The following is an 18,519-nucleotide window of genomic DNA, read 5'->3' as shown; positions in this document are numbered from 1 at the left end:
TTACCTTCAATCATTGAGACACACGTCAATAGCTTGAAACTTCACTCTGATGTGTTAGCTGTAACGCGGAACGCGTTATTGCATCATTGATGAGTATGTCACCGGCCGCCTCGCGATATTCATATACTTAGCTCTCTCCGAATGTAATAATTTAAGTTAGTTGATGTAGCTAACACTGGTTTTACAGCCTTATCCGTTTACTAATCGCTGCTATTTACAACTGTGACATGTGATCGGATATTTATTCATCTGCGTATCGTAATATTATATGATCAGTCGGCACTAGGCAGTCGCAATGATCAACCACAGTTCAAATCATTGGATCTTTTAATGATTTGGATTAACGATTTGTGATTAGTCGCTATGATCAATTGCGTAACAAGAAAATAAACAATAATCTGTGATATGTGATCGTTGGTAGATTACAAATCGCACTAACTATAACGAATATGTTCTTTTTATGGAGAAAAAAACACATGGCGGCCATTTTTACTAGTATAGTGCTAAGAAAATGGTCGTTGAGCATTGAATCAAATTGGTAGGTAGAAGAAGTAAATAAGCAAATACTACTCTAGTAACAAAGAGTGGGATGGAGTCATGTGAAAGGAGTTATGGGTGAATTAAATTTGGGTTACATAAAAAACGAAAACATGTCCGTACAGTGCTGTCGTACAGGGTAACCTACCCACGACTTCTTTTCTCTCTCTTACGTGTCATACCGTACAAACTAACATGACTGTTCTCCGCAATTTAATACGAAACTAGATCTTGATCCGTGCGATCGCACGAGTATTAATTTTCTTTTTTAGTTTTTATTTATTTATAGTAAATGATGTATTTGTAATACTTGATCGTTTTATATTGACTACATTAGGGATGTGTATTTGGATATCCACTGATTCGGTTAAAATCTATTTGGGTTTGAGATTCCCGAGTTTAAAGATTTCAGCAACTTTCAAATATTTATAAATTTTGGTTTCGGTTTGATTCGGATATTTGCGGGTTCGGTTCGAATACCGATAACCCGTTTGAATTATTTTAAAATTTTCAAAATTTATATATACTTTAAATTTCTCAAAACATATAAATTGAATAATGTAAGCCAAAATATCTAAATTAAAAATTAAAAACAGGTTGAACTTCAATATTTGGATGAAGAATAAATATATATTTTAAATATTTTGGTGTTTGATTATTGTTTATTTAGTTTATATGTTTACTTTTGACTATTTTTTATATTTTCAAATAGTTTAGACAACTTTAAGTTGACAAAAAAATAACTTTAAAATATCATTACATTAATCTAACTAAAAAGACAAACATTAAAATAGGAAAGAAAAAACACATTAATCTAACTGAAAAAAAGACAAGCATTAAAAGAGCAAAGAAAAAGAAACACATTAATATAACTGAAAAAGACAGACATTAAAATAGGAATTCAATTTTATTTTCAGTGGCATGCAATTGTAAATAACACTTAAAACTAAGGGGTATTCTTATGTGTACTTCTGTTTTAATAAGATAGATGAAATAAAATAATTAACTAAATAAAAAAGTTATGGGGCCTATTCTCTCCACTATCACAACTGTCCGTTACGCTTGTATCCTTCTCTCTTTCATTTTTTTCCCGATGTTAATAGTATTTATTATAAAATTATATATATATATATATATATATATTTTTTTTTTTGACAACATCAATTTATAGTTGAATAATGTCAAAATACTTATTCATCAATTCTCGGCCAAAAAATAGCTGATAAAAACCCTCTTATACGCTTAGGGGAAAGGATGAGACCATTGTAGCGTATACTCCTGCAGTCCTGCTTAAGTTTCTTAATCTAGTCATAATAACACTAGTCTGTCACTTCGATTCTTTTTTCCTTTTCTGGTAATCGACTATTTGATTCTTGAATGCTTAACTTGTATTGGTAGAATCTTGGTTGGAAAGTGAGTGATTTCATCAGTATCCAAATCTAATTGATAACTTTCACTTCCACGTATAGTTTTATAAGTTCCTTATCAAAATTCTTTGCTCACGACGAGTGACTTTTCTCTGTTTACAAGTCGTAATATAAATTCCAGCTAGAAGAAGTTAATGCTTTTCAGCTTTTACTAGGTGTTTTCCTGCACCATGTGCAGTAAAAGAATTTTAAATATTTTTAATACATAAACTAGATTTTGACCCGCGCTTTTAAAGCGCGGAATATTTTAACATGAAAAAATTTCACTAATAATTTAACAAATATTTTGGTAATTTTTAAAGAGTGTGTATTTAAAATATTTTTGCATTTAAATCAGTATTTTTAAATTCAACTCGATTGTGATTATACCGGTTAATCCGGAGATCTGACAATTCAATTTATGTTTTTAAAATATTCATATTAAAAAATCACTAAAACCCGAGACTAACCGATTGAACTGATGGATGACCGATATGTAATCTAATTGGATTTAAATTGTAATAGTTTCATAATTTGTAATCTTATAATCAAAATTTTAAAGTTTACTATTTTGCAATTTATGAAATTGTGACGTTTCTACAAAATTTTAAAGAAAAAATGATAGATATAAAATAATTAAGATTAATTATTGTATTATTTGGAAACATTGATAGTAGTATAAAAAATATATTGTTTGGAAACATTGATAGTAGTATAAAGAAATAAGTATATTGTTTTGAAACGTTGATAGTAGTATAAAGAAATAAGTATATTGTTTGAAAAATGGATAGTAGTATAAATAAAGAAACATTAATTAGTGATTTAATGTATGTTTAACTATAAAGTATAAAAGTGTATTTAATTTAAAAACTTACAAAATAAATGTTAGGTCCAACAGAATGTTTCTGTTTTAATAAGATAGATATAAATTATATTTAGCTTTTATTAATATTATAAATTTTTTTTATCAATATTTTATTAAGTTTTAAAATTAAGATAAAAACAATTTTGTTTATTTTGAATTATATTTAAGAATGTGCATGTATATATTTAAAATTATAATCTTAGGTAGATTTTTCTATCTATTTATTTTAATTAAATATATTAAATAAATATGTAAAATTGCATTATTGTCAAAAATTAAAATAAAACAATATTTATAAAATATGTAGATATATATAATAAACTAATGATTTTACGATTTAATTTGATATTACTCCCTCTGTTTCATAATAAGTGTCACTCTGAGCTCATTTTCTTGTTACATAAAGAGTGTCACTTTAAAATTTTAATCCAAATTATACTAACTTTCAGTTGAAAATTAATTGCAAACTGCATCGATTTTATAAATAATTTTATTTATCTAAAATACTATTGGTCAAAGAGGTATAATTAATTACAACTTACATATATTTCAATAACTTTCTTAATATGTGTGAAAAGTGTCAAAACGACACTTATTCAGAAACGGAGGGAGTATGATTTAATTTTTATAGTTTTCCAAAAATATGTTTATATTTTTGAAATATTTTTAATTTAAATGATATCTCGAAATTTGAAATGCCATAATTAAATATATTGATTTTAATGATGATTTATGAGTTATTACCATTTTTTTAACGTTTGAATATATTATTATCGAGTAATTATGCTATTACAACGATGGAAATATTACAAAGACAATTCTACAGCCGACAATTCTACCATCCTGTGAGAATACATGTCTGACTGCACCACTCTAAGCCGTCCTATGAGATCCATGTTCGATGGTATTCCCTGCACCAAGCTGAAGATCTCCTGTAACATGTTTCTCCATAATCTGCATAATTTGGTATTTTCTGGGACAAACCTCCGGGTGTAGAAGCAATTGAACCCTTAGTCAAACTATTGGACCAAAGGGGCTTCCACATTACCATATTTTTTAAAAGTCGAAAAATATAAATCGACAATAAATATAATAAATGAGTTATTACTATATTTTAAAAAATTTACCAAAAATGTAAATTAACATTAAATATAATTATTTATGTCATATTAATCTATAAGACATGTCATCAATTTTAGTAGCCATGTCACAATTATTAATCTAGGTGTTTTCCTGCACTATGTGTAGCGATGAATTTTTTAAAAATTAAATTTTATATTTTAAAATGTAATTTCTTAATATTATATATTTTATTATTTTGACCAATAATTAATATAAATATCATTAATTAAGCATAAAATTAAGAGAAAATATTTTTTTTAATTTCAAATTATATTTAAGAATACATATGTATATATATAAAGTTAAAATCTTAGATAAAAAAATATTTATTTCATTTGGTTAAATGTATTAAATCAACTTGTAAAAAATTACTAAAATCATATAAAATTATATAGTTATCAAAAATTAAAACTAAATAATATTTATATAATTTGTAGATATCTAAAAGAAACTAATGATATTACGATTTATTTATTTTTTTAATTCGGAAAATTTAGAAAATTTTAGATAATAAAAATTTAATGATTATAAATGTAAAATTATATAATATTTTGAAATTCACAATCTCATATTTGAATATATTTATTTTAGTGATGATTTATGAGTTATTACCATATTCTACAAAGTTTACCAAAAATATAAATCAATATTAAATGTAATATATGAGTTATTGCCATATTATAAAAAGATTTCCAAAAATATATATCAGCATTAAATGTAATTGTCCATGTCATATTTAATCATATGACATGTCATCAATGTTAATAGTCACGTCACAATTGTTTTTGTGAAAACGATTGTAGAGAAAACATGTGATAAATCACTTCTCGAATATAGACTAAGGGATTTACTACTAATTTTTCTCACGAATCTTTGAAAAAATATGGTCGTTGAAAGACAAAGACTGACACAATACATTTGGTAAAATCTAAGAAGACGATTCTACAAAGATAAAAACATTGAATGAGACCGTGGTGAGTGCATCATCACATTTATAGCATAGAAAGCTCTAACAAATCATACTATAACAATCTTATTTTTTCTTACTAACAATCTTCTTTAAATTGTTGTAGAAAGCAGATCATTCTATTGACACCTCTACTATATCTCCACGCATTGAATATTGATGGTGGTTGTGGTGAAACAAGTCGAGTCAAAATGTTTGACTCCAAACATGAAGAGACAACCCCCCATGCGTCCAGCTCGGACGCAGGACAACCACACGACACTGTCGCTCCTACTTTTCCGTGTTTTACAACAATGATATTCTTTAAAGCTCTTGATGAAATACAGAGAGTAATAACAAGTACGGAATATAAAAGAATAATAATGCAATACTTTTTCAACCTTGGGGTCCATACTCCATATAGATGATTCAGTTTCAAAGTGGAGGGTGCCCACATTGGTCTCAGCTTTTAGGGTTTGCTGACCTCAATCTCTTGCCTCTTGGCTCCACCTTTGTCTTTATGTTATTTTCTTCAAACTTTTTGGTGATAGAAATGACGTTCTTATGACTCATCACCCTCCTTTACATCCTTTCTATGACTAAGCATTACTTTTTTTTGGTATCCCTTTATTCATGAAGTATATAGTATTGTAGACTGATAATGTGATGATTCTTTTTAGTGAATCTTAATGGTCGGTCGTGTGCTCGTGTTTTGAATAAGGTTGGATCATCATTTGCTTTCCTATCGAATCTTTTTACTTTCGATGATTCCAATTGCCATGCCCGTTAGTTTAGACTTTAGACAAGTGTAGTGGATTACCAACAACACTGACCATAAAGTATGTGATAAATTAGTCGCAAAAGGGATTACAAAATTCCTTGGTCGTTTGGGTATTTTAAAATTTTATGGGTCGTTTGGGCTGTGTTTTTGTTGTAATTGCTTATAAGTACATCAGTTTTTTTTTCTCTTACCTTATTGTATTGACAGAACAAATATAAGCCCATCATGTAGTTTATTTTATTTTCTTGAATAATAATGATAAGCCCAAGAGTTACTGGACTAGTCCAATGGAATCAGTATAGGCAAAATAAGTATATTTTTTCATGCAAAATAAATTTTGAAAGAAAATTACATTTTGACAACTTTATCAGAAGGCTCTCAACTTGTATATTTCATAAAAAAAAAAAATATTTTATTAATTTATGATTCTTATAAAATGGAAAGAGAATCCAAATATAAACAATTAAATAAAATTAAAAATACAGAAGCCATTTATATTTGTTTATTATGCAGTTTGGTAGAGCCCAAGACATAATGGTCCAGGCCCATGCAGTTAAACCGTGGGAAAAGACATAATGGGCCAGGCCCATGCAATAACCTTAAACCCTAATTAAATCTCTTTCTTCTCCAAAACGAAAAAGCTGCATAAATACTCTGCTCTCGACTTCTCAGAGACGGCTAGGGTTTTAGCTTTTATCTGAAGAACAATGGCCATGTATCTTCTTTACGAATCATCTTCCGGGTACGGCTTGTTCGAAGCACACGGCCTCGATGAGATAGGACAGAACACAGAGGCGGTTCGAAGCTCCGTCTCGGACCTGAGTCGCTTCGGCCGTGTCGTCCAGCTCACTGCTTTCCACCCATCTGAGTCTGCACTCGATGCTCTTAACCAAATCAACGCCGTCTCCGAAGGTAACCACCATCCACTTAAATTAGAGCTCTTTCCACTTTTTATCTTTACTACAGCACTCTGTTCTTGTTTGGTTAGAACTTGAACTCTTATGTAATTGTTTGGACATGCTTTACTGTTCCCTAAACAAAGCTTACAACTTTATTCTATAACTAGAATGAGCTTAATCTGTTCTGAATGGTTAACTGTTCCCTTTTGACTAACAAAGCTTGCAACTTTTTACTCCAGCTTACTCTGTTTGGTTTTGTGTTTTTGAAACTTGAAAAGGGTATATGAGTGATGAGCTGAGAAGTTTTCTGGAGTTGAACCTTCCGAAAGTGAAGGAAGGCAAGAAGCCCAAGTTCAGCTTAGGAGTCTCTGAGCCAAAGATTGGTTCTTGCATCTTTGAAGCCACCAAGATTCCATGCCAGAGCAATGAGTTCGTTCATGAGCTTCTTAGAGGTGTTCGTCAGCATTTTGATAGGTTCATCAAGGACCTAAAGGTCTGAACTTTTTGAATTTAATCCACCTCTACCTCTTTCTCTAGGCTCTGTTGTTTCCTTCTCTGATGCTTAATGTCTAAAACTAATGCAGCCTGGTGATTTGGAGAAAGCTCAACTTGGACTAGCTCACAGCTACAGCAGAGCAAAGGTGAAGTTCAATGTTAACCGTGTGGATAACATGGTTATTCAAGCCATCTTCATGCTTGATACTCTTGATAAGGATATCAACTCCTTTGCCATGAGAGTCAGGTTTGTTTTGTTTGTTATTATGTCTTTTCTCTTACGGTTAGAAACAAAAAATGGTTTTAAGACAGCTTGTATATTATGTTTTTTTTTGCAGAGAATGGTACTCGTGGCACTTCCCGGAGCTAGTGAAGATAGTCAATGACAACTACCTTTACGCCCGAGTCTCAAAGATGATTGAAGACAAGTCAAAGCTCTCTGAAGAGCACATCCCTATGCTTACTGAAGTCCTCGGGGATGAAGATAAGGCAAAAGAAGTCGTTGAAGCTGGAAAAGCATCTATGGGTAACTAATCTGATCTTGTTCTCTGTATCTGTTCTTTCTCTTTGTTCTCAGACATGTCTCTCTTTGCAGGCCAGGATTTATCTCCACTTGATCTGATGAATGTCCAGACCTTTGCTCAGAAAGTTATAGAGCTGGCTGATTACAGAAAGAAGCTCTACGATTACCTTGTTGCTAAAATGAGCGACATTGCTCCAAACTTGGCAGCATTGATCGGAGATATGGTTGGTGCAAGGCTGATCTCACATGCTGGGAGTCTGACGAATCTCGCCAAGTGCCCCTCTTCAACTCTCCAGATTCTTGGCGCTGAGAAGGCACTCTTCAGGGCGCTTAAAACACGTGGGAACACGCCCAAGTACGGTCTGATATTCCATTCCTCGTTCATTGGACGTGCGGCTGCTAAAAACAAGGGACGTATTGCTCGTTACCTGGCTAACAAGTGTTCCATTGCTTCCCGGATTGATTGTTTCGCTGGTGAGTGTCTTTGGTATATATACTGTGATGATGTGTTGTTGTTGTTAACTATAAGACGATGGTGATCTCTTGTACAGATAGCAGCACTACAGCTTTTGGTGAGAAACTTAAGGAACAAGTAGAGGAACGACTAGAATTTTATGACAAAGGTGTTGCCCCACGTAAGAATGTGGATGTAATGAAAGAAGTGATGGAGAATCTTGACAAGAAAGGTATAATACTATCTCTCTCTCACATGTTTTGAGGTTGAATGGTTTGTTTGTGATGGGTGTTTGCTCTCTTTTATAGATGAGGGAGAAGAGAAAGTGGTGGAGGCCTCTGAGAAGAAAAAGAAGAAAGAGAAGAGAAAGGCAGAGGAGAAGGATGAGGAGGAAGTAGAAGAAGAGGTGAAATCAAAGAAAAAGAAGAAAAGCAAAGTAGTTGAAGAGGAAACGACAACAGATAATGGTCACAGCAATAAGAAAAAGAAGAAGAAAACTAAGTCACAAGATGATGAATAGACCATGACATGTTTTTTTTCTTTTTGTAGTGTTGCATTTTTTCTTTATCTGTTTTTTTTTTACTTTATGAACAACTTCAAACTCCTAGCAGCCATTATCAGATGTTTTTAGACTAGTATTCTGTCTTAACAGAAGAAAAGTTAAATGATGGAATCTTTTGTTGAATATCTCGCAAATGATTGCGGGTTCGGAATTTGAGTAGTTTGATTCGACTAAAAATTTGTTAAATTGTACTATCAGATAGTTTGTTCTGCTTAATCTCGTTTGTTCTATAAAATCATGACATGTCTTTTGACACAAGATTTAGGTACCAGTTTTTTTTTTTTAACCACCATTTAGGTTCCAAGTTTATTTTGTTTTTACTTTTTTTTTTTTATTTCTGACAAGAAATCTCTTCAAAAGTGGATTAAATTTTATGTAAAATAGAAACCAAAACTTTCATGCAACTTTCTTTTGTTCTTCAAGGGAGCAGCTACATATGTGAGATTCAATTCTCAGGCAACATGCACCAACAAACAATAGCCAACAAACACAATTTGCACAATTCCACTCTGACTCTTTTTTTTAAGTGTTAAATTAATTCAAACAAAAAAAACTTGTTTTATATTGTGTTACATTGGGATTGATTTTTTTTTTATTAGAAACAAAGTGTTCCACATCGGTAGTTAGAAGGGATTCTTAGTAATATATAAGGTGGATGGACTACTCCACTAATCACCAATTAGTTTTAAGTTGGAAGCTCATAATCAGTAGCGGCTCTGGCTACAAGCTAAAGAAGCATGTGCTTCCGGCCATATTTAGAATATTTAACAATTCAGCCTTATTTTGATCAAATATCTTTGGTAGAGTAGATGATTTGTTCTTAGGATTTATATGTTTGAGGTGCTGAGTTCGAATACCACCATCTACATATTACATTTTTTATATGTAAACCAGCCCAAATTTTTTTTTTGCTTCCAGCCCACATTGTTTCAGGGCCGGGACTGCCCATAATATAACTCGAATCTAACATTTTTCATAAGATCAAACTAAGCTTTAACTAGCTATCGTGTTGCAAATCAGATGGATAGGCCTCTCGTATACGTTTGGTTGTGGATGGAAGAGAGTCTGTTACGCACACTATTATTGTCCACAGTATGGATTAGTTGTCCAGGTGTCCTTGGTTTTTCTCCATGTTTCCTCTGGTTTTAATCCCTTCATAAAGCATACAAAATATTGAAACATATATCTCACAAAAAATGTTTCAGTCTTGTCTTTGTTTTGATCAAGAAGGAGTTGCAGAATTTGTTTCCACTGATTAGTGTAGCGCGCTGATAGTAGATACTTTGTTAAACTTTTCCAAACTTTTTCTGAGAATTTGCAAGCAAAGAAAAGATGATTTCTTGACTTTTTTCTCTTTTCATTTCATCCAATTCTTTCATGTTTTTCACTCTCAGATTTTCCATGAAAACCTACTTTCTTTGGTTTCAACGACATTAATATAAAAAACGAAATCTGAAATCTTCTTAAAATCTCTAATACATTTTAAGATTATTTACTTTGTAGATCAGTTTTATTGAGTAGAAAAATGAGTGCTTCTTTTCAGTGTAGGGTAGTTAAAGGTAAGAATCTTTTCAGATAACAAGCAAAGATCGAACTAAGATATTAGCTTCCCTTTAACTTAACAGAACACATGAAAGCAAGATTCCCAAGAACAGTTTTTAGTTTGAACTTTGAACGAAAAGCCAACAAAAAACACAAAAGTTATATATATAAATTAATAAAAATGTATCGTTCGGTACGTTGAAGAAAAAACACGACGACGAAGAATTTGGAGTATTGATTATTACTTCAGGTTACTTAAGATTGCTGAATTTTTAGGGCATAATCGAATCAACAAATAGGCTAAGAGGGTTGTAAATAATTTTGAAGTATATCATATCCTATTCATGTACTGATAACAGGACTTTTGAAGAGTCCCTAACCAAATGTTGTAGTGTAAAAGATTGTCGAACCAATCCTAAGTGATTCTAAAGCAAAGGGAATGCAAGACCATGCTTAATCTAAGTGCAATCAGGTTTTCAATGATGATATGAACTAGAACTATGCTAAAGTGCAATAAAGAAACAAGCTTTCAATCAATCTTGGACAATAGGACTCATGGGGCTAGGCATTTGACTTTAAGTGATTAAGATCCAATCTAAGGATGGCAAACTTTCAATCAATAACTTCCTTAAGTCTAGAACACTGAAATAAGCAAGCTCTATGGTCAAGAAGAATGCTCATTTGCTTTAATCAACTAGACACCAAAGGTCTTTGAGCCTAAAAGATCTAAGCAATCATTAAGGATGAGTCTACTAACTATCTAAACTCCCTTAACACAATGGTCTTTGTGTAAGGTAAGTTTAGAGCAAGCTCTACTTGGTTCAGACATTTCATCAAACACCTTGTGGGTGGGAAATGTCTAGAGCTCTAGAATAAAGAGGCCAACATTAATCTAGCATTAAGAGAAGTAGACAAGCAAGGAAACAAGAGATCTAACACTAAACACCCTTAGATCTTCACTTAATCACTCTAATCACCCTAGCCCATGAATCCAAAAGGTAACTACTCACTAATAGACATGAATAACCCAAAACCCATGGATGATTGAAGGTTAATCATGCTTAGTGGTCAAGATTGATTAATAATCACAAGAGATAGAGATGAAAAGAAGCTCAAGATTAAGTCTTTCACCAAAATAGCTAATGTGATTACAATGAAAACAAGATATCCCTCAAAATAAGGTCTAAAGGGTATTTATAGAAGTCTAAAAACGAGCTGGGTCAACCCAACAATCCTGGGTCAACCCAAATAAAAAAAACAGTCTTTTTCGTCCGTAGCGACCTTGCATCCCGCTACAGTGGTCGCTACGTACGCTCGGGAGCCCTCCTAGCGACATGCTCTGGTCGCTACGGCTCTGGTCGCTACAGGGTTGATATGCCTCCAGTAGATTGATCATAACTCCTTCAATACAGATCCAAATGACTTGAAACCACCTCCATTAGAAAGCTAACTCAATTTACTTTGTCTTCCCAAAATTTGAGCTTCAAAAGATATCTTTAAGGCCTTCATCCATGTTCATCTTTAACCCTTTTGACTCAAAAACCCTCAAATGTCTCCAAAGTCACCAATAAGCATCTCCAATATCTGATAGAGACAAATGTAATACAATGCAACCTAAATGCACTCTAAATGCATGCAAAGGAACAATATAAGGACTAGAATGAAGCTTAAAAACATGTAAATACACAAGATATCAACTCCCCCACACTAGCCCTTTACTTGTCCACAAGTAAACTTTCAAAAAACTAATGTAGAGAGGTTTGAAGGTGGGAGCACATAAGCAAAAGAAACACTTAGAGCACTCAACTTGACATCCTACAGAAACATAGCAAATAGCATGAGCAAACTCTCTTATTATACTCTAGCTTCTCTAGGCCTATCAATACTCTTATACCTTTACACAAGATGCAATACTCATCAACCAACAAGTCTTCTTAACCAGCCCTCACATTGATTCACACACACACACACATAAGGTGAATTCTCACAAATGGGCACATGATCTTAATCATTTGGTTAGGTGATCAAATGGTCTAATATGGATGAAAAGGAGGGTTCAATGCATCATTTTAAGGTGGTAATCACTCAAGAATCAAGGAGCTTGATCATTATGCAAAATTTATCTAAGACTAGAAGCAATTCATGCATACATAGATCCATTCTCATCATTCTACCCTTTTCCTAAGTGATCAAAAGTTCTACCCTTTCCATCCCCATCCCATAACCAAAATAGCATTCACTCACATCACTCACCCAATGAACAACTCTCTCTTTTTTTTCTTTTGACTCAACCAACTAGGGGCTTTTATTCACTTTTTACAACACTTAACTCTAACTCTTTCTCTTTTCCTTTCCCCACAATCTTATTGATTCTTTTTTTTTTTTTTTCTTTTTTTTTTCTTTTTTTTTTTCTTTCCTTTTTTTTTTTTTTTTCTTTTGGGGGAAAGTTCCATTAGACACAATCTAGAGCTTTCTTTTCTTTTCTTTGGTCCCTAGGGTTTTCCTTTTCTTTTGACACTCTTTTGTTAACCCAAATGGCACTCCCTTACCCTAAAACCCTTACCATTCTTTGAAGCCTACATTGATTTGCATGAGTGAGACCTCTTTTGATAGCTCGTCATGTGCAAAATCTTGAGAGTATTGGAGGCGACATAGATACTTAATCTAAGTGCAATCAGGTTTTCAATGATGATATGAACTAGAACTATGCTAAAGTGCAATAAAGAAACAAGCTTTCAATCAATCTTGGACAATAGGACTCATGGGGCTAGGCATTTGACTTTAAGTGATTAAGATCCAATCTAAGGATGGCAAACTTTCAATCAATAACTTCCTTAAGTCTAGAACACTGAAATAAGCAAGCTCTATGGTCAAGAAGAATGCTCATTTGCTTTAATCAACTAGACACCAAAGGTCTTTGAGCCTAAAAGATCTAAGCAATCATTAAGGATGAGTCTACTAACTATCTAAACTCCCTTAACACAATGGTCTTTGTGTAAGGTAAGTTTAGAGCAAGCTCTACTTGGTTCAGACATTTCATCAAACACCTTGTGGGTGGGAAATGTCTAGAGCTCTAGAATAAAGAGGCCAACATTAATCTAGCATTAAGAGAAGTAGACAAGCAAGGAAACAAGAGATCTAACACTAAACACCCTTAGATCTTCACTTAATCACTCTAATCACCCTAGCCCATGAATCCAAAAGGTAACTACTCACTAATAGACATGAATAACCCAAAACCCATGGATGATTGAAGGTTAATCATGCTTAGTGGTCAAGATTGATTAATAATCACAAGAGATAGAGATGAAAAGAAGCTCAAGATTAAGTCTTTCACCAAAATAGCTAATGTGATTACAATGAAAACAAGATATCCCTCAAAATAAGGTCTAAAGGGTATTTATAGAAGTCTAAAAACGAGCTGGGTCAACCCAACAATCCTGGGTCAACCCAAATAAAAAAAACAGTCTTTTTCGTCCGTAGCGACCTTGCATCCCGCTACAGTGGTCGCTACGTACGCTCGGGAGCCCTCCTAGCGACATGCTCTGGTCGCTACGGCTCTGGTCGCTACAGGGTTGATATGCCTCCAGTAGATTGATCATAACTCCTTCAATACAGATCCAAATGACTTGAAACCACCTCCATTAGAAAGCTAACTCAATTTACTTTGTCTTCCCAAAATTTGAGCTTCAAAAGATATCTTTAAGGCCTTCATCCATGTTCATCTTTAACCCTTTTGACTCAAAAACCCTCAAATGTCTCCAAAGTCACCAATAAGCATCTCCAATATCTGATAGAGACAAATGTAATACAATGCAACCTAAATGCACTCTAAATGCATGCAAAGGAACAATATAAGGACTAGAATGAAGCTTAAAAACATGTAAATACACAAGATATCATGTACATGTGTGCAAAGCAATTTGTTAATAACTAATATCAACACAATTAACTGACATCATATATGATGCATGTAGTTTGAGATATTTGGAAGATCTTCCTTTTCTCGTAAAATATTTCATTGTCTACTTCACAAGACGAGTTTAAACTAAGAAGACCATGGAAAGAGAATCTAAGATTGTGAAGCTGTACTTCAAAGAAAACAAGATCATAAAGAGAAGAAAAAAATGTCTAACTTTAATCTTTGAATGCATATTCAGTCATGTCATGACCCATCCATCATCTTTCTTCGAATCTCCTATCTCACTGAACATGTTTGGAGGTGGCCCTTTGTATTTAATAACTATGCTTATGATCGTATATATATCCACTAGCCTTATTTGATTTTTTTGGGGACTAGTCATGACCTCCAGATAATTAAAACAAAACATTTGTCAGTAGAGTTTAGATATCACAAATTGCATAATCAAGAAATAGGAGCACGCATTGTTATGCAATAGCACTATTATTCTCTAACTAAATTTATCAATAGAACTGCGGAAAAGAGAGGGTGAGTAGTCACAAATGTACGTTATAGAAAATTTCATTAACAAATTATTCATTAAAGAAAAGAGTAAATAATAATTTAGAATGGTGCAAATTGCAAAATATTGGGAGACCATGCATGTGTTAATATTCGGGTTCGGGGGCTAGGTGTAGGGTTTATGTTTGCGTAGATCTCATAACGTGTGTGTTTGTGTACGGACATTTGCGATAATGCGAAAACATTTATCTCATTTTCTTAACAAAATCTCTTTTTCTGTTTTATGAAAAGGATGAGACAAGAGCATTGGCAGCTGAGGACAATTGGTGTGGTTTAAATTATTAGATACTAATATATTCGGCTGTGCTCCGTTATCACACCATTCCACATATGTTTTATCATATCCTCTAACATTAATTTAGATTAATTTAAATTTTCTGTTATAGATTTTTACGGTAAATTTTTTCAAATTTACTAATGGTGCAACTATAGTAATCTACCACACACATGCGAATCAAATAAGCTAGCATCCGGAAATATAGATTAAAAATAAATGTACATCCCATTAATTGATAAAATCATGTGAAACACAACATAACCCATATACGGTTAATTTATTATGTTGAAATTTATAATATGTTATCAACAAGTAACGGATATATAAAAGGTATCAATGGATTTGTCGATTATAGAATCATCTTGTAATACGTTTTGTAATTTGTAATGGTATAAATCAGCGCTGAGAGAAAACTAACTAGAAAACCAATACGAAAAATATATAAGGTGGATGAATTTAGAAAGAAAAAAAAAACGAAAATAGAAATGGTTAAAACACGAAAAGAAAGAATGAGCTGGTAATAATCAAAGTATAAAGGTAAGAAAGTTCATGAATAAAGAGGTTTTGACAGCATGAAAAGAGTGAAAGAAGTTATTAACAAAGAAGAGTTTCACTAATTAACTGTAAGTCTGGTACTGTCATGTGTTACGGTCGGCCTGCCCGAACCCAACAACTTGTAACATCCAACACAGACTTTTTTTTTTTGGTAAAATGTTAAATAATCCAACACAAACTCATCTCTATATATACACACTTCTCTTTGGCTAAAACTTGGTGCAATATACACACACACAAACACACTTGCAAACACTCATATATAATTCCTCCCAAACAACCCCAAAACTTGTTCTCTCATGGCATCATCTCTTCCTCAGTTCTACAACGATTTCACATTTTCCAGCGAGATTTCTTCGCAGTTTCACGGTTCTTCTTCATGTCCGGATATCTTAGCTTTATCCAACTACGTCGGCGACGGTTACGGTTCCTTTAACACATCTCCTATCCAAGAATCCACATTTTTGCCCCAAGTTTTTGGGATTTCTGACGTTTTTATGCCGGAGTACAACAACTACTACCAGAGAAGGGGTGTGAATAATGTCCCACAATATTTTCGTGGTGGAGACCAAGAATACTACGGCTATTCACCGGAGTTCAAGCCCTTATCCCGTCCGTCCTCTGGAGAGCAATCCTCGGTATGTATGTACGTGTTTCCGCATCATATATTATCTCAAAAGGATATTAATATACATAAGAAGCGAAATCAAATCAAATATATTTCGTATGAAGCAGGGAAATAGTGAAGGAGGGATACAATCTGAGCCGAACACAAAAGTGGGACGATACTCGGTTGAAGAACGTAAAAATAGAATCATGAGGTACTTGAAGAAGAAGAACCAACGCAACTTCACTAAGACCATCAAGGTATATCGTGTATATTTTATTTTTTTTGTCACGAAAAGGTATATCGTGTATATATATATTACTAGTAAGCTAATATTATATTATTGCCCATGTATTATGAAAGAGAATTTAAGAATATAATTATAAATGCAGTATGTATGTCGTAAAACCCTAGCTGACCGGCGTGTTCGTGTTCGAGGACGATTTGCCAGAAACAACGACACATGTGAACAACAATCTCACATGTCTAAGCATCACAACAACCATTCTGAAAAGAACGAAGAGATGTTTTCGGGATCAGACGACTATCTATTCCAGGTATTACTAATTCATATTGTTATTTCAGGACAGCATTGTATTTACAAGAATCAATTGTAAAATTAATTAACCAATATTGCATACCAATTTTTTTTTGTTTTTTAACTGAAACTTTCCAATTCTTTGCAGATGAAAAACGACGATGGATGGATTCACGAAGCAATGTCTAATCTGGTTTATTTTCCTTGTGAGCTGGACGCGCCAAGTGATACTAATCATCCAAACACATGGAGCTATAAAATTTGATTAGTTTAACTATAAGAAGCTTAATTATTTTATGATAGATTTGTAATCATGATGTACTTAAGTATTCACGTGGTTAACGAGCATAAAGATTCTGCTTAGTAAATATATAAAAGAACTTCATTTGGACATCATAGTGTGTTTAACGTGAGAGTAATTAACCTAGCCAATCTGAATACAAAAGCAAGTTATTCCTGTTTATCAACCTTTTACTTTTTTTTATCGAAATTGAAGCTTTACTATATAGAAAAAGATGATTCTTTAAGGGAGGGTTAAAAGATTGTTGATATTATTTATGGCAAACAAGACTTTTACTATTCGAATAAATCGGTGAGTCTACAAAATATAAACTAGTGGAATCAAGGAACCAATGTTTATTAAGGAATATATGATGTAAATTTTAATCATAAGACGAATGATTTAGCGTAACATTATATGTGAATGGGTATAAAGAACAATGCCGATTAATTGGTCGTATCGTAACAACATAACACAAGAACATGACAAATAGGAGTACACAGTATTCTTGCAGTGATATGTGATGGGCTAGAGAATATTGTCTAACAAATTAAAGCAATATTGATAGGGTGTAGTAATGCAGTGTAATTATAGAAAGAGTGTGGAGAGGAGAGACATGATACGGAACCAAGTTCCAGTCACCTTTTTAAGACATATAATTCTTGAGACAAACATTTATAATAAGGCTTTCACAATCTGTAAATTATATTCTATGGACTTGTCCCCTTTATTTTCTGCTTTGACGAATAGCTTTGCTAATCTACTTTTTTGAAGAAATCGTTTAAAATATCATAAATTAATTATCACTTTTCAAAAATAACTTCAATCAAAAACATTTTAACATCTGGATTTCAAGCTTTTTTAAGGTTTAGTATTTAAGGATGAGATTAAGTTTATAAACTCTTATAAACGATTATCAATGATTTAAAATGATCAATTTTTTTAATCACAAATTTATGGTATTTAAGAAAATAGTCATCTTTTAGAGATTAATTTAAAAAATGGTATCAAGTTTATATTGTAAAATTAGAATTCCCTTCTTTTCAGAAATTTTCCAGTTTCTCAACACACTTCAAATTCTAATAATAATTGTATGGATTTTTGTACCTAACTAACAGCAAAACTGATATATGTGTACAATTTTACTTTATTCAATTCATTATTGATCCAACATTTATTACTATTATGTTTAAATTGTATAAAATCGACTTCGGGGAGTAAGCCAGAAAACCATAAGTCAAATATATGATATATCGAAATAAAATGATAATCATATTTTAAGATTTATATTCAATCACATAATCGATCAATGTAACAAAAAACTTAGACATCAAATACTAACCTCAATTTGTGCACTCATAATTTTACGCATTAAGACTTCATTCTAAATCATGAGTCAGTGGTCGGGTAGTATATACGTTTCAAAATTCTGAGAAACATGAATTTGAATTCGTTGTCATTTAAATTATTTTGATTCGTGATTATGTGGATATAGACTATTATTTTTGGCTCATTAAAAACTTCAGAAAAAGAGAAAAAAGCCTGAGGATTAGTGTGGACTTCAACCTAGGATACCCGATTAAAAAAAAGGGAGTTCATCCTAATGACTTCTCGAAGCGAATTCATACGTAGTCTAAGTTTTTCATT

The 18,519-nt window shown here is 32.5% G+C and overlaps 2 protein-coding genes across 2 annotated transcripts; both read left to right on the top strand.

The window, feature by feature from the left end:
* Positions 1–6,296: 6,296 nt before the first annotated feature.
* On the top strand, positions 6,297–8,696 carry LOC108856892 (nucleolar protein 56). Its single transcript, XM_018630794.2, has 7 exons — positions 6,297–6,569; positions 6,835–7,049; positions 7,141–7,298; positions 7,390–7,577; positions 7,647–8,048; positions 8,126–8,260; positions 8,337–8,696. Exons 1-7 carry the CDS (start codon positions 6,365–6,367, stop codon positions 8,546–8,548), a joined length of 1,515 nt encoding a protein of 504 aa, XP_018486296.1. The 5' UTR covers positions 6,297–6,364; the 3' UTR covers positions 8,549–8,696.
* Positions 8,697–15,688: 6,992 nt separating this feature from the next.
* LOC108860755 (two-component response regulator-like APRR1) lies at positions 15,689–16,916 on the top strand. Its single transcript, XM_018634607.2, has 4 exons — positions 15,689–16,085; positions 16,183–16,314; positions 16,447–16,611; positions 16,741–16,916. The coding sequence occupies exons 1-4, from the start codon at positions 15,747–15,749 to the stop codon at positions 16,855–16,857; spliced, it is 753 nt and encodes a 250-aa protein (XP_018490109.1). The 5' UTR covers positions 15,689–15,746; the 3' UTR covers positions 16,858–16,916.
* The last annotated feature ends 1,603 nt before the right edge of the window (positions 16,917–18,519 follow it).

The sequence above is a fragment of the Raphanus sativus genome, chromosome 5 (genome assembly GCF_000801105.2).
Source record: "Raphanus sativus cultivar WK10039 chromosome 5, ASM80110v3, whole genome shotgun sequence".
Lineage (NCBI taxonomy): Eukaryota > Viridiplantae > Streptophyta > Magnoliopsida > Brassicales > Brassicaceae > Raphanus > Raphanus sativus.
This window is presented reverse-complemented; position numbering and strand designations above follow the sequence as displayed.

Excerpts from the sequence above, each read along its gene's own strand:
- LOC108856892 (XM_018630794.2), top strand. The coding sequence starts at position 6,365 with ATGGCCATGTATCTTCTTTACGAATCATCTTCCGGGTACGGCTTGTTC. Across the intron at positions 7,050-7,140 it reads GGTTCATCAAGGACCTAAAG|CCTGGTGATTTGGAGAAAGC; the intron begins GTCTGAACTTTT and ends AAACTAATGCAG. Across the intron at positions 7,299-7,389 it reads TCCTTTGCCATGAGAGTCAG|AGAATGGTACTCGTGGCACT; the intron begins GTTTGTTTTGTT and ends TTTTTTTTGCAG.
- LOC108860755 (XM_018634607.2), top strand. The coding sequence starts at position 15,747 with ATGGCATCATCTCTTCCTCAGTTCTACAACGATTTCACATTTTCCAGC. Across the intron at positions 16,086-16,182 it reads CCTCTGGAGAGCAATCCTCG|GGAAATAGTGAAGGAGGGAT; the intron begins GTATGTATGTAC and ends CGTATGAAGCAG. Across the intron at positions 16,315-16,446 it reads ACTTCACTAAGACCATCAAG|TATGTATGTCGTAAAACCCT; the intron begins GTATATCGTGTA and ends TTATAAATGCAG.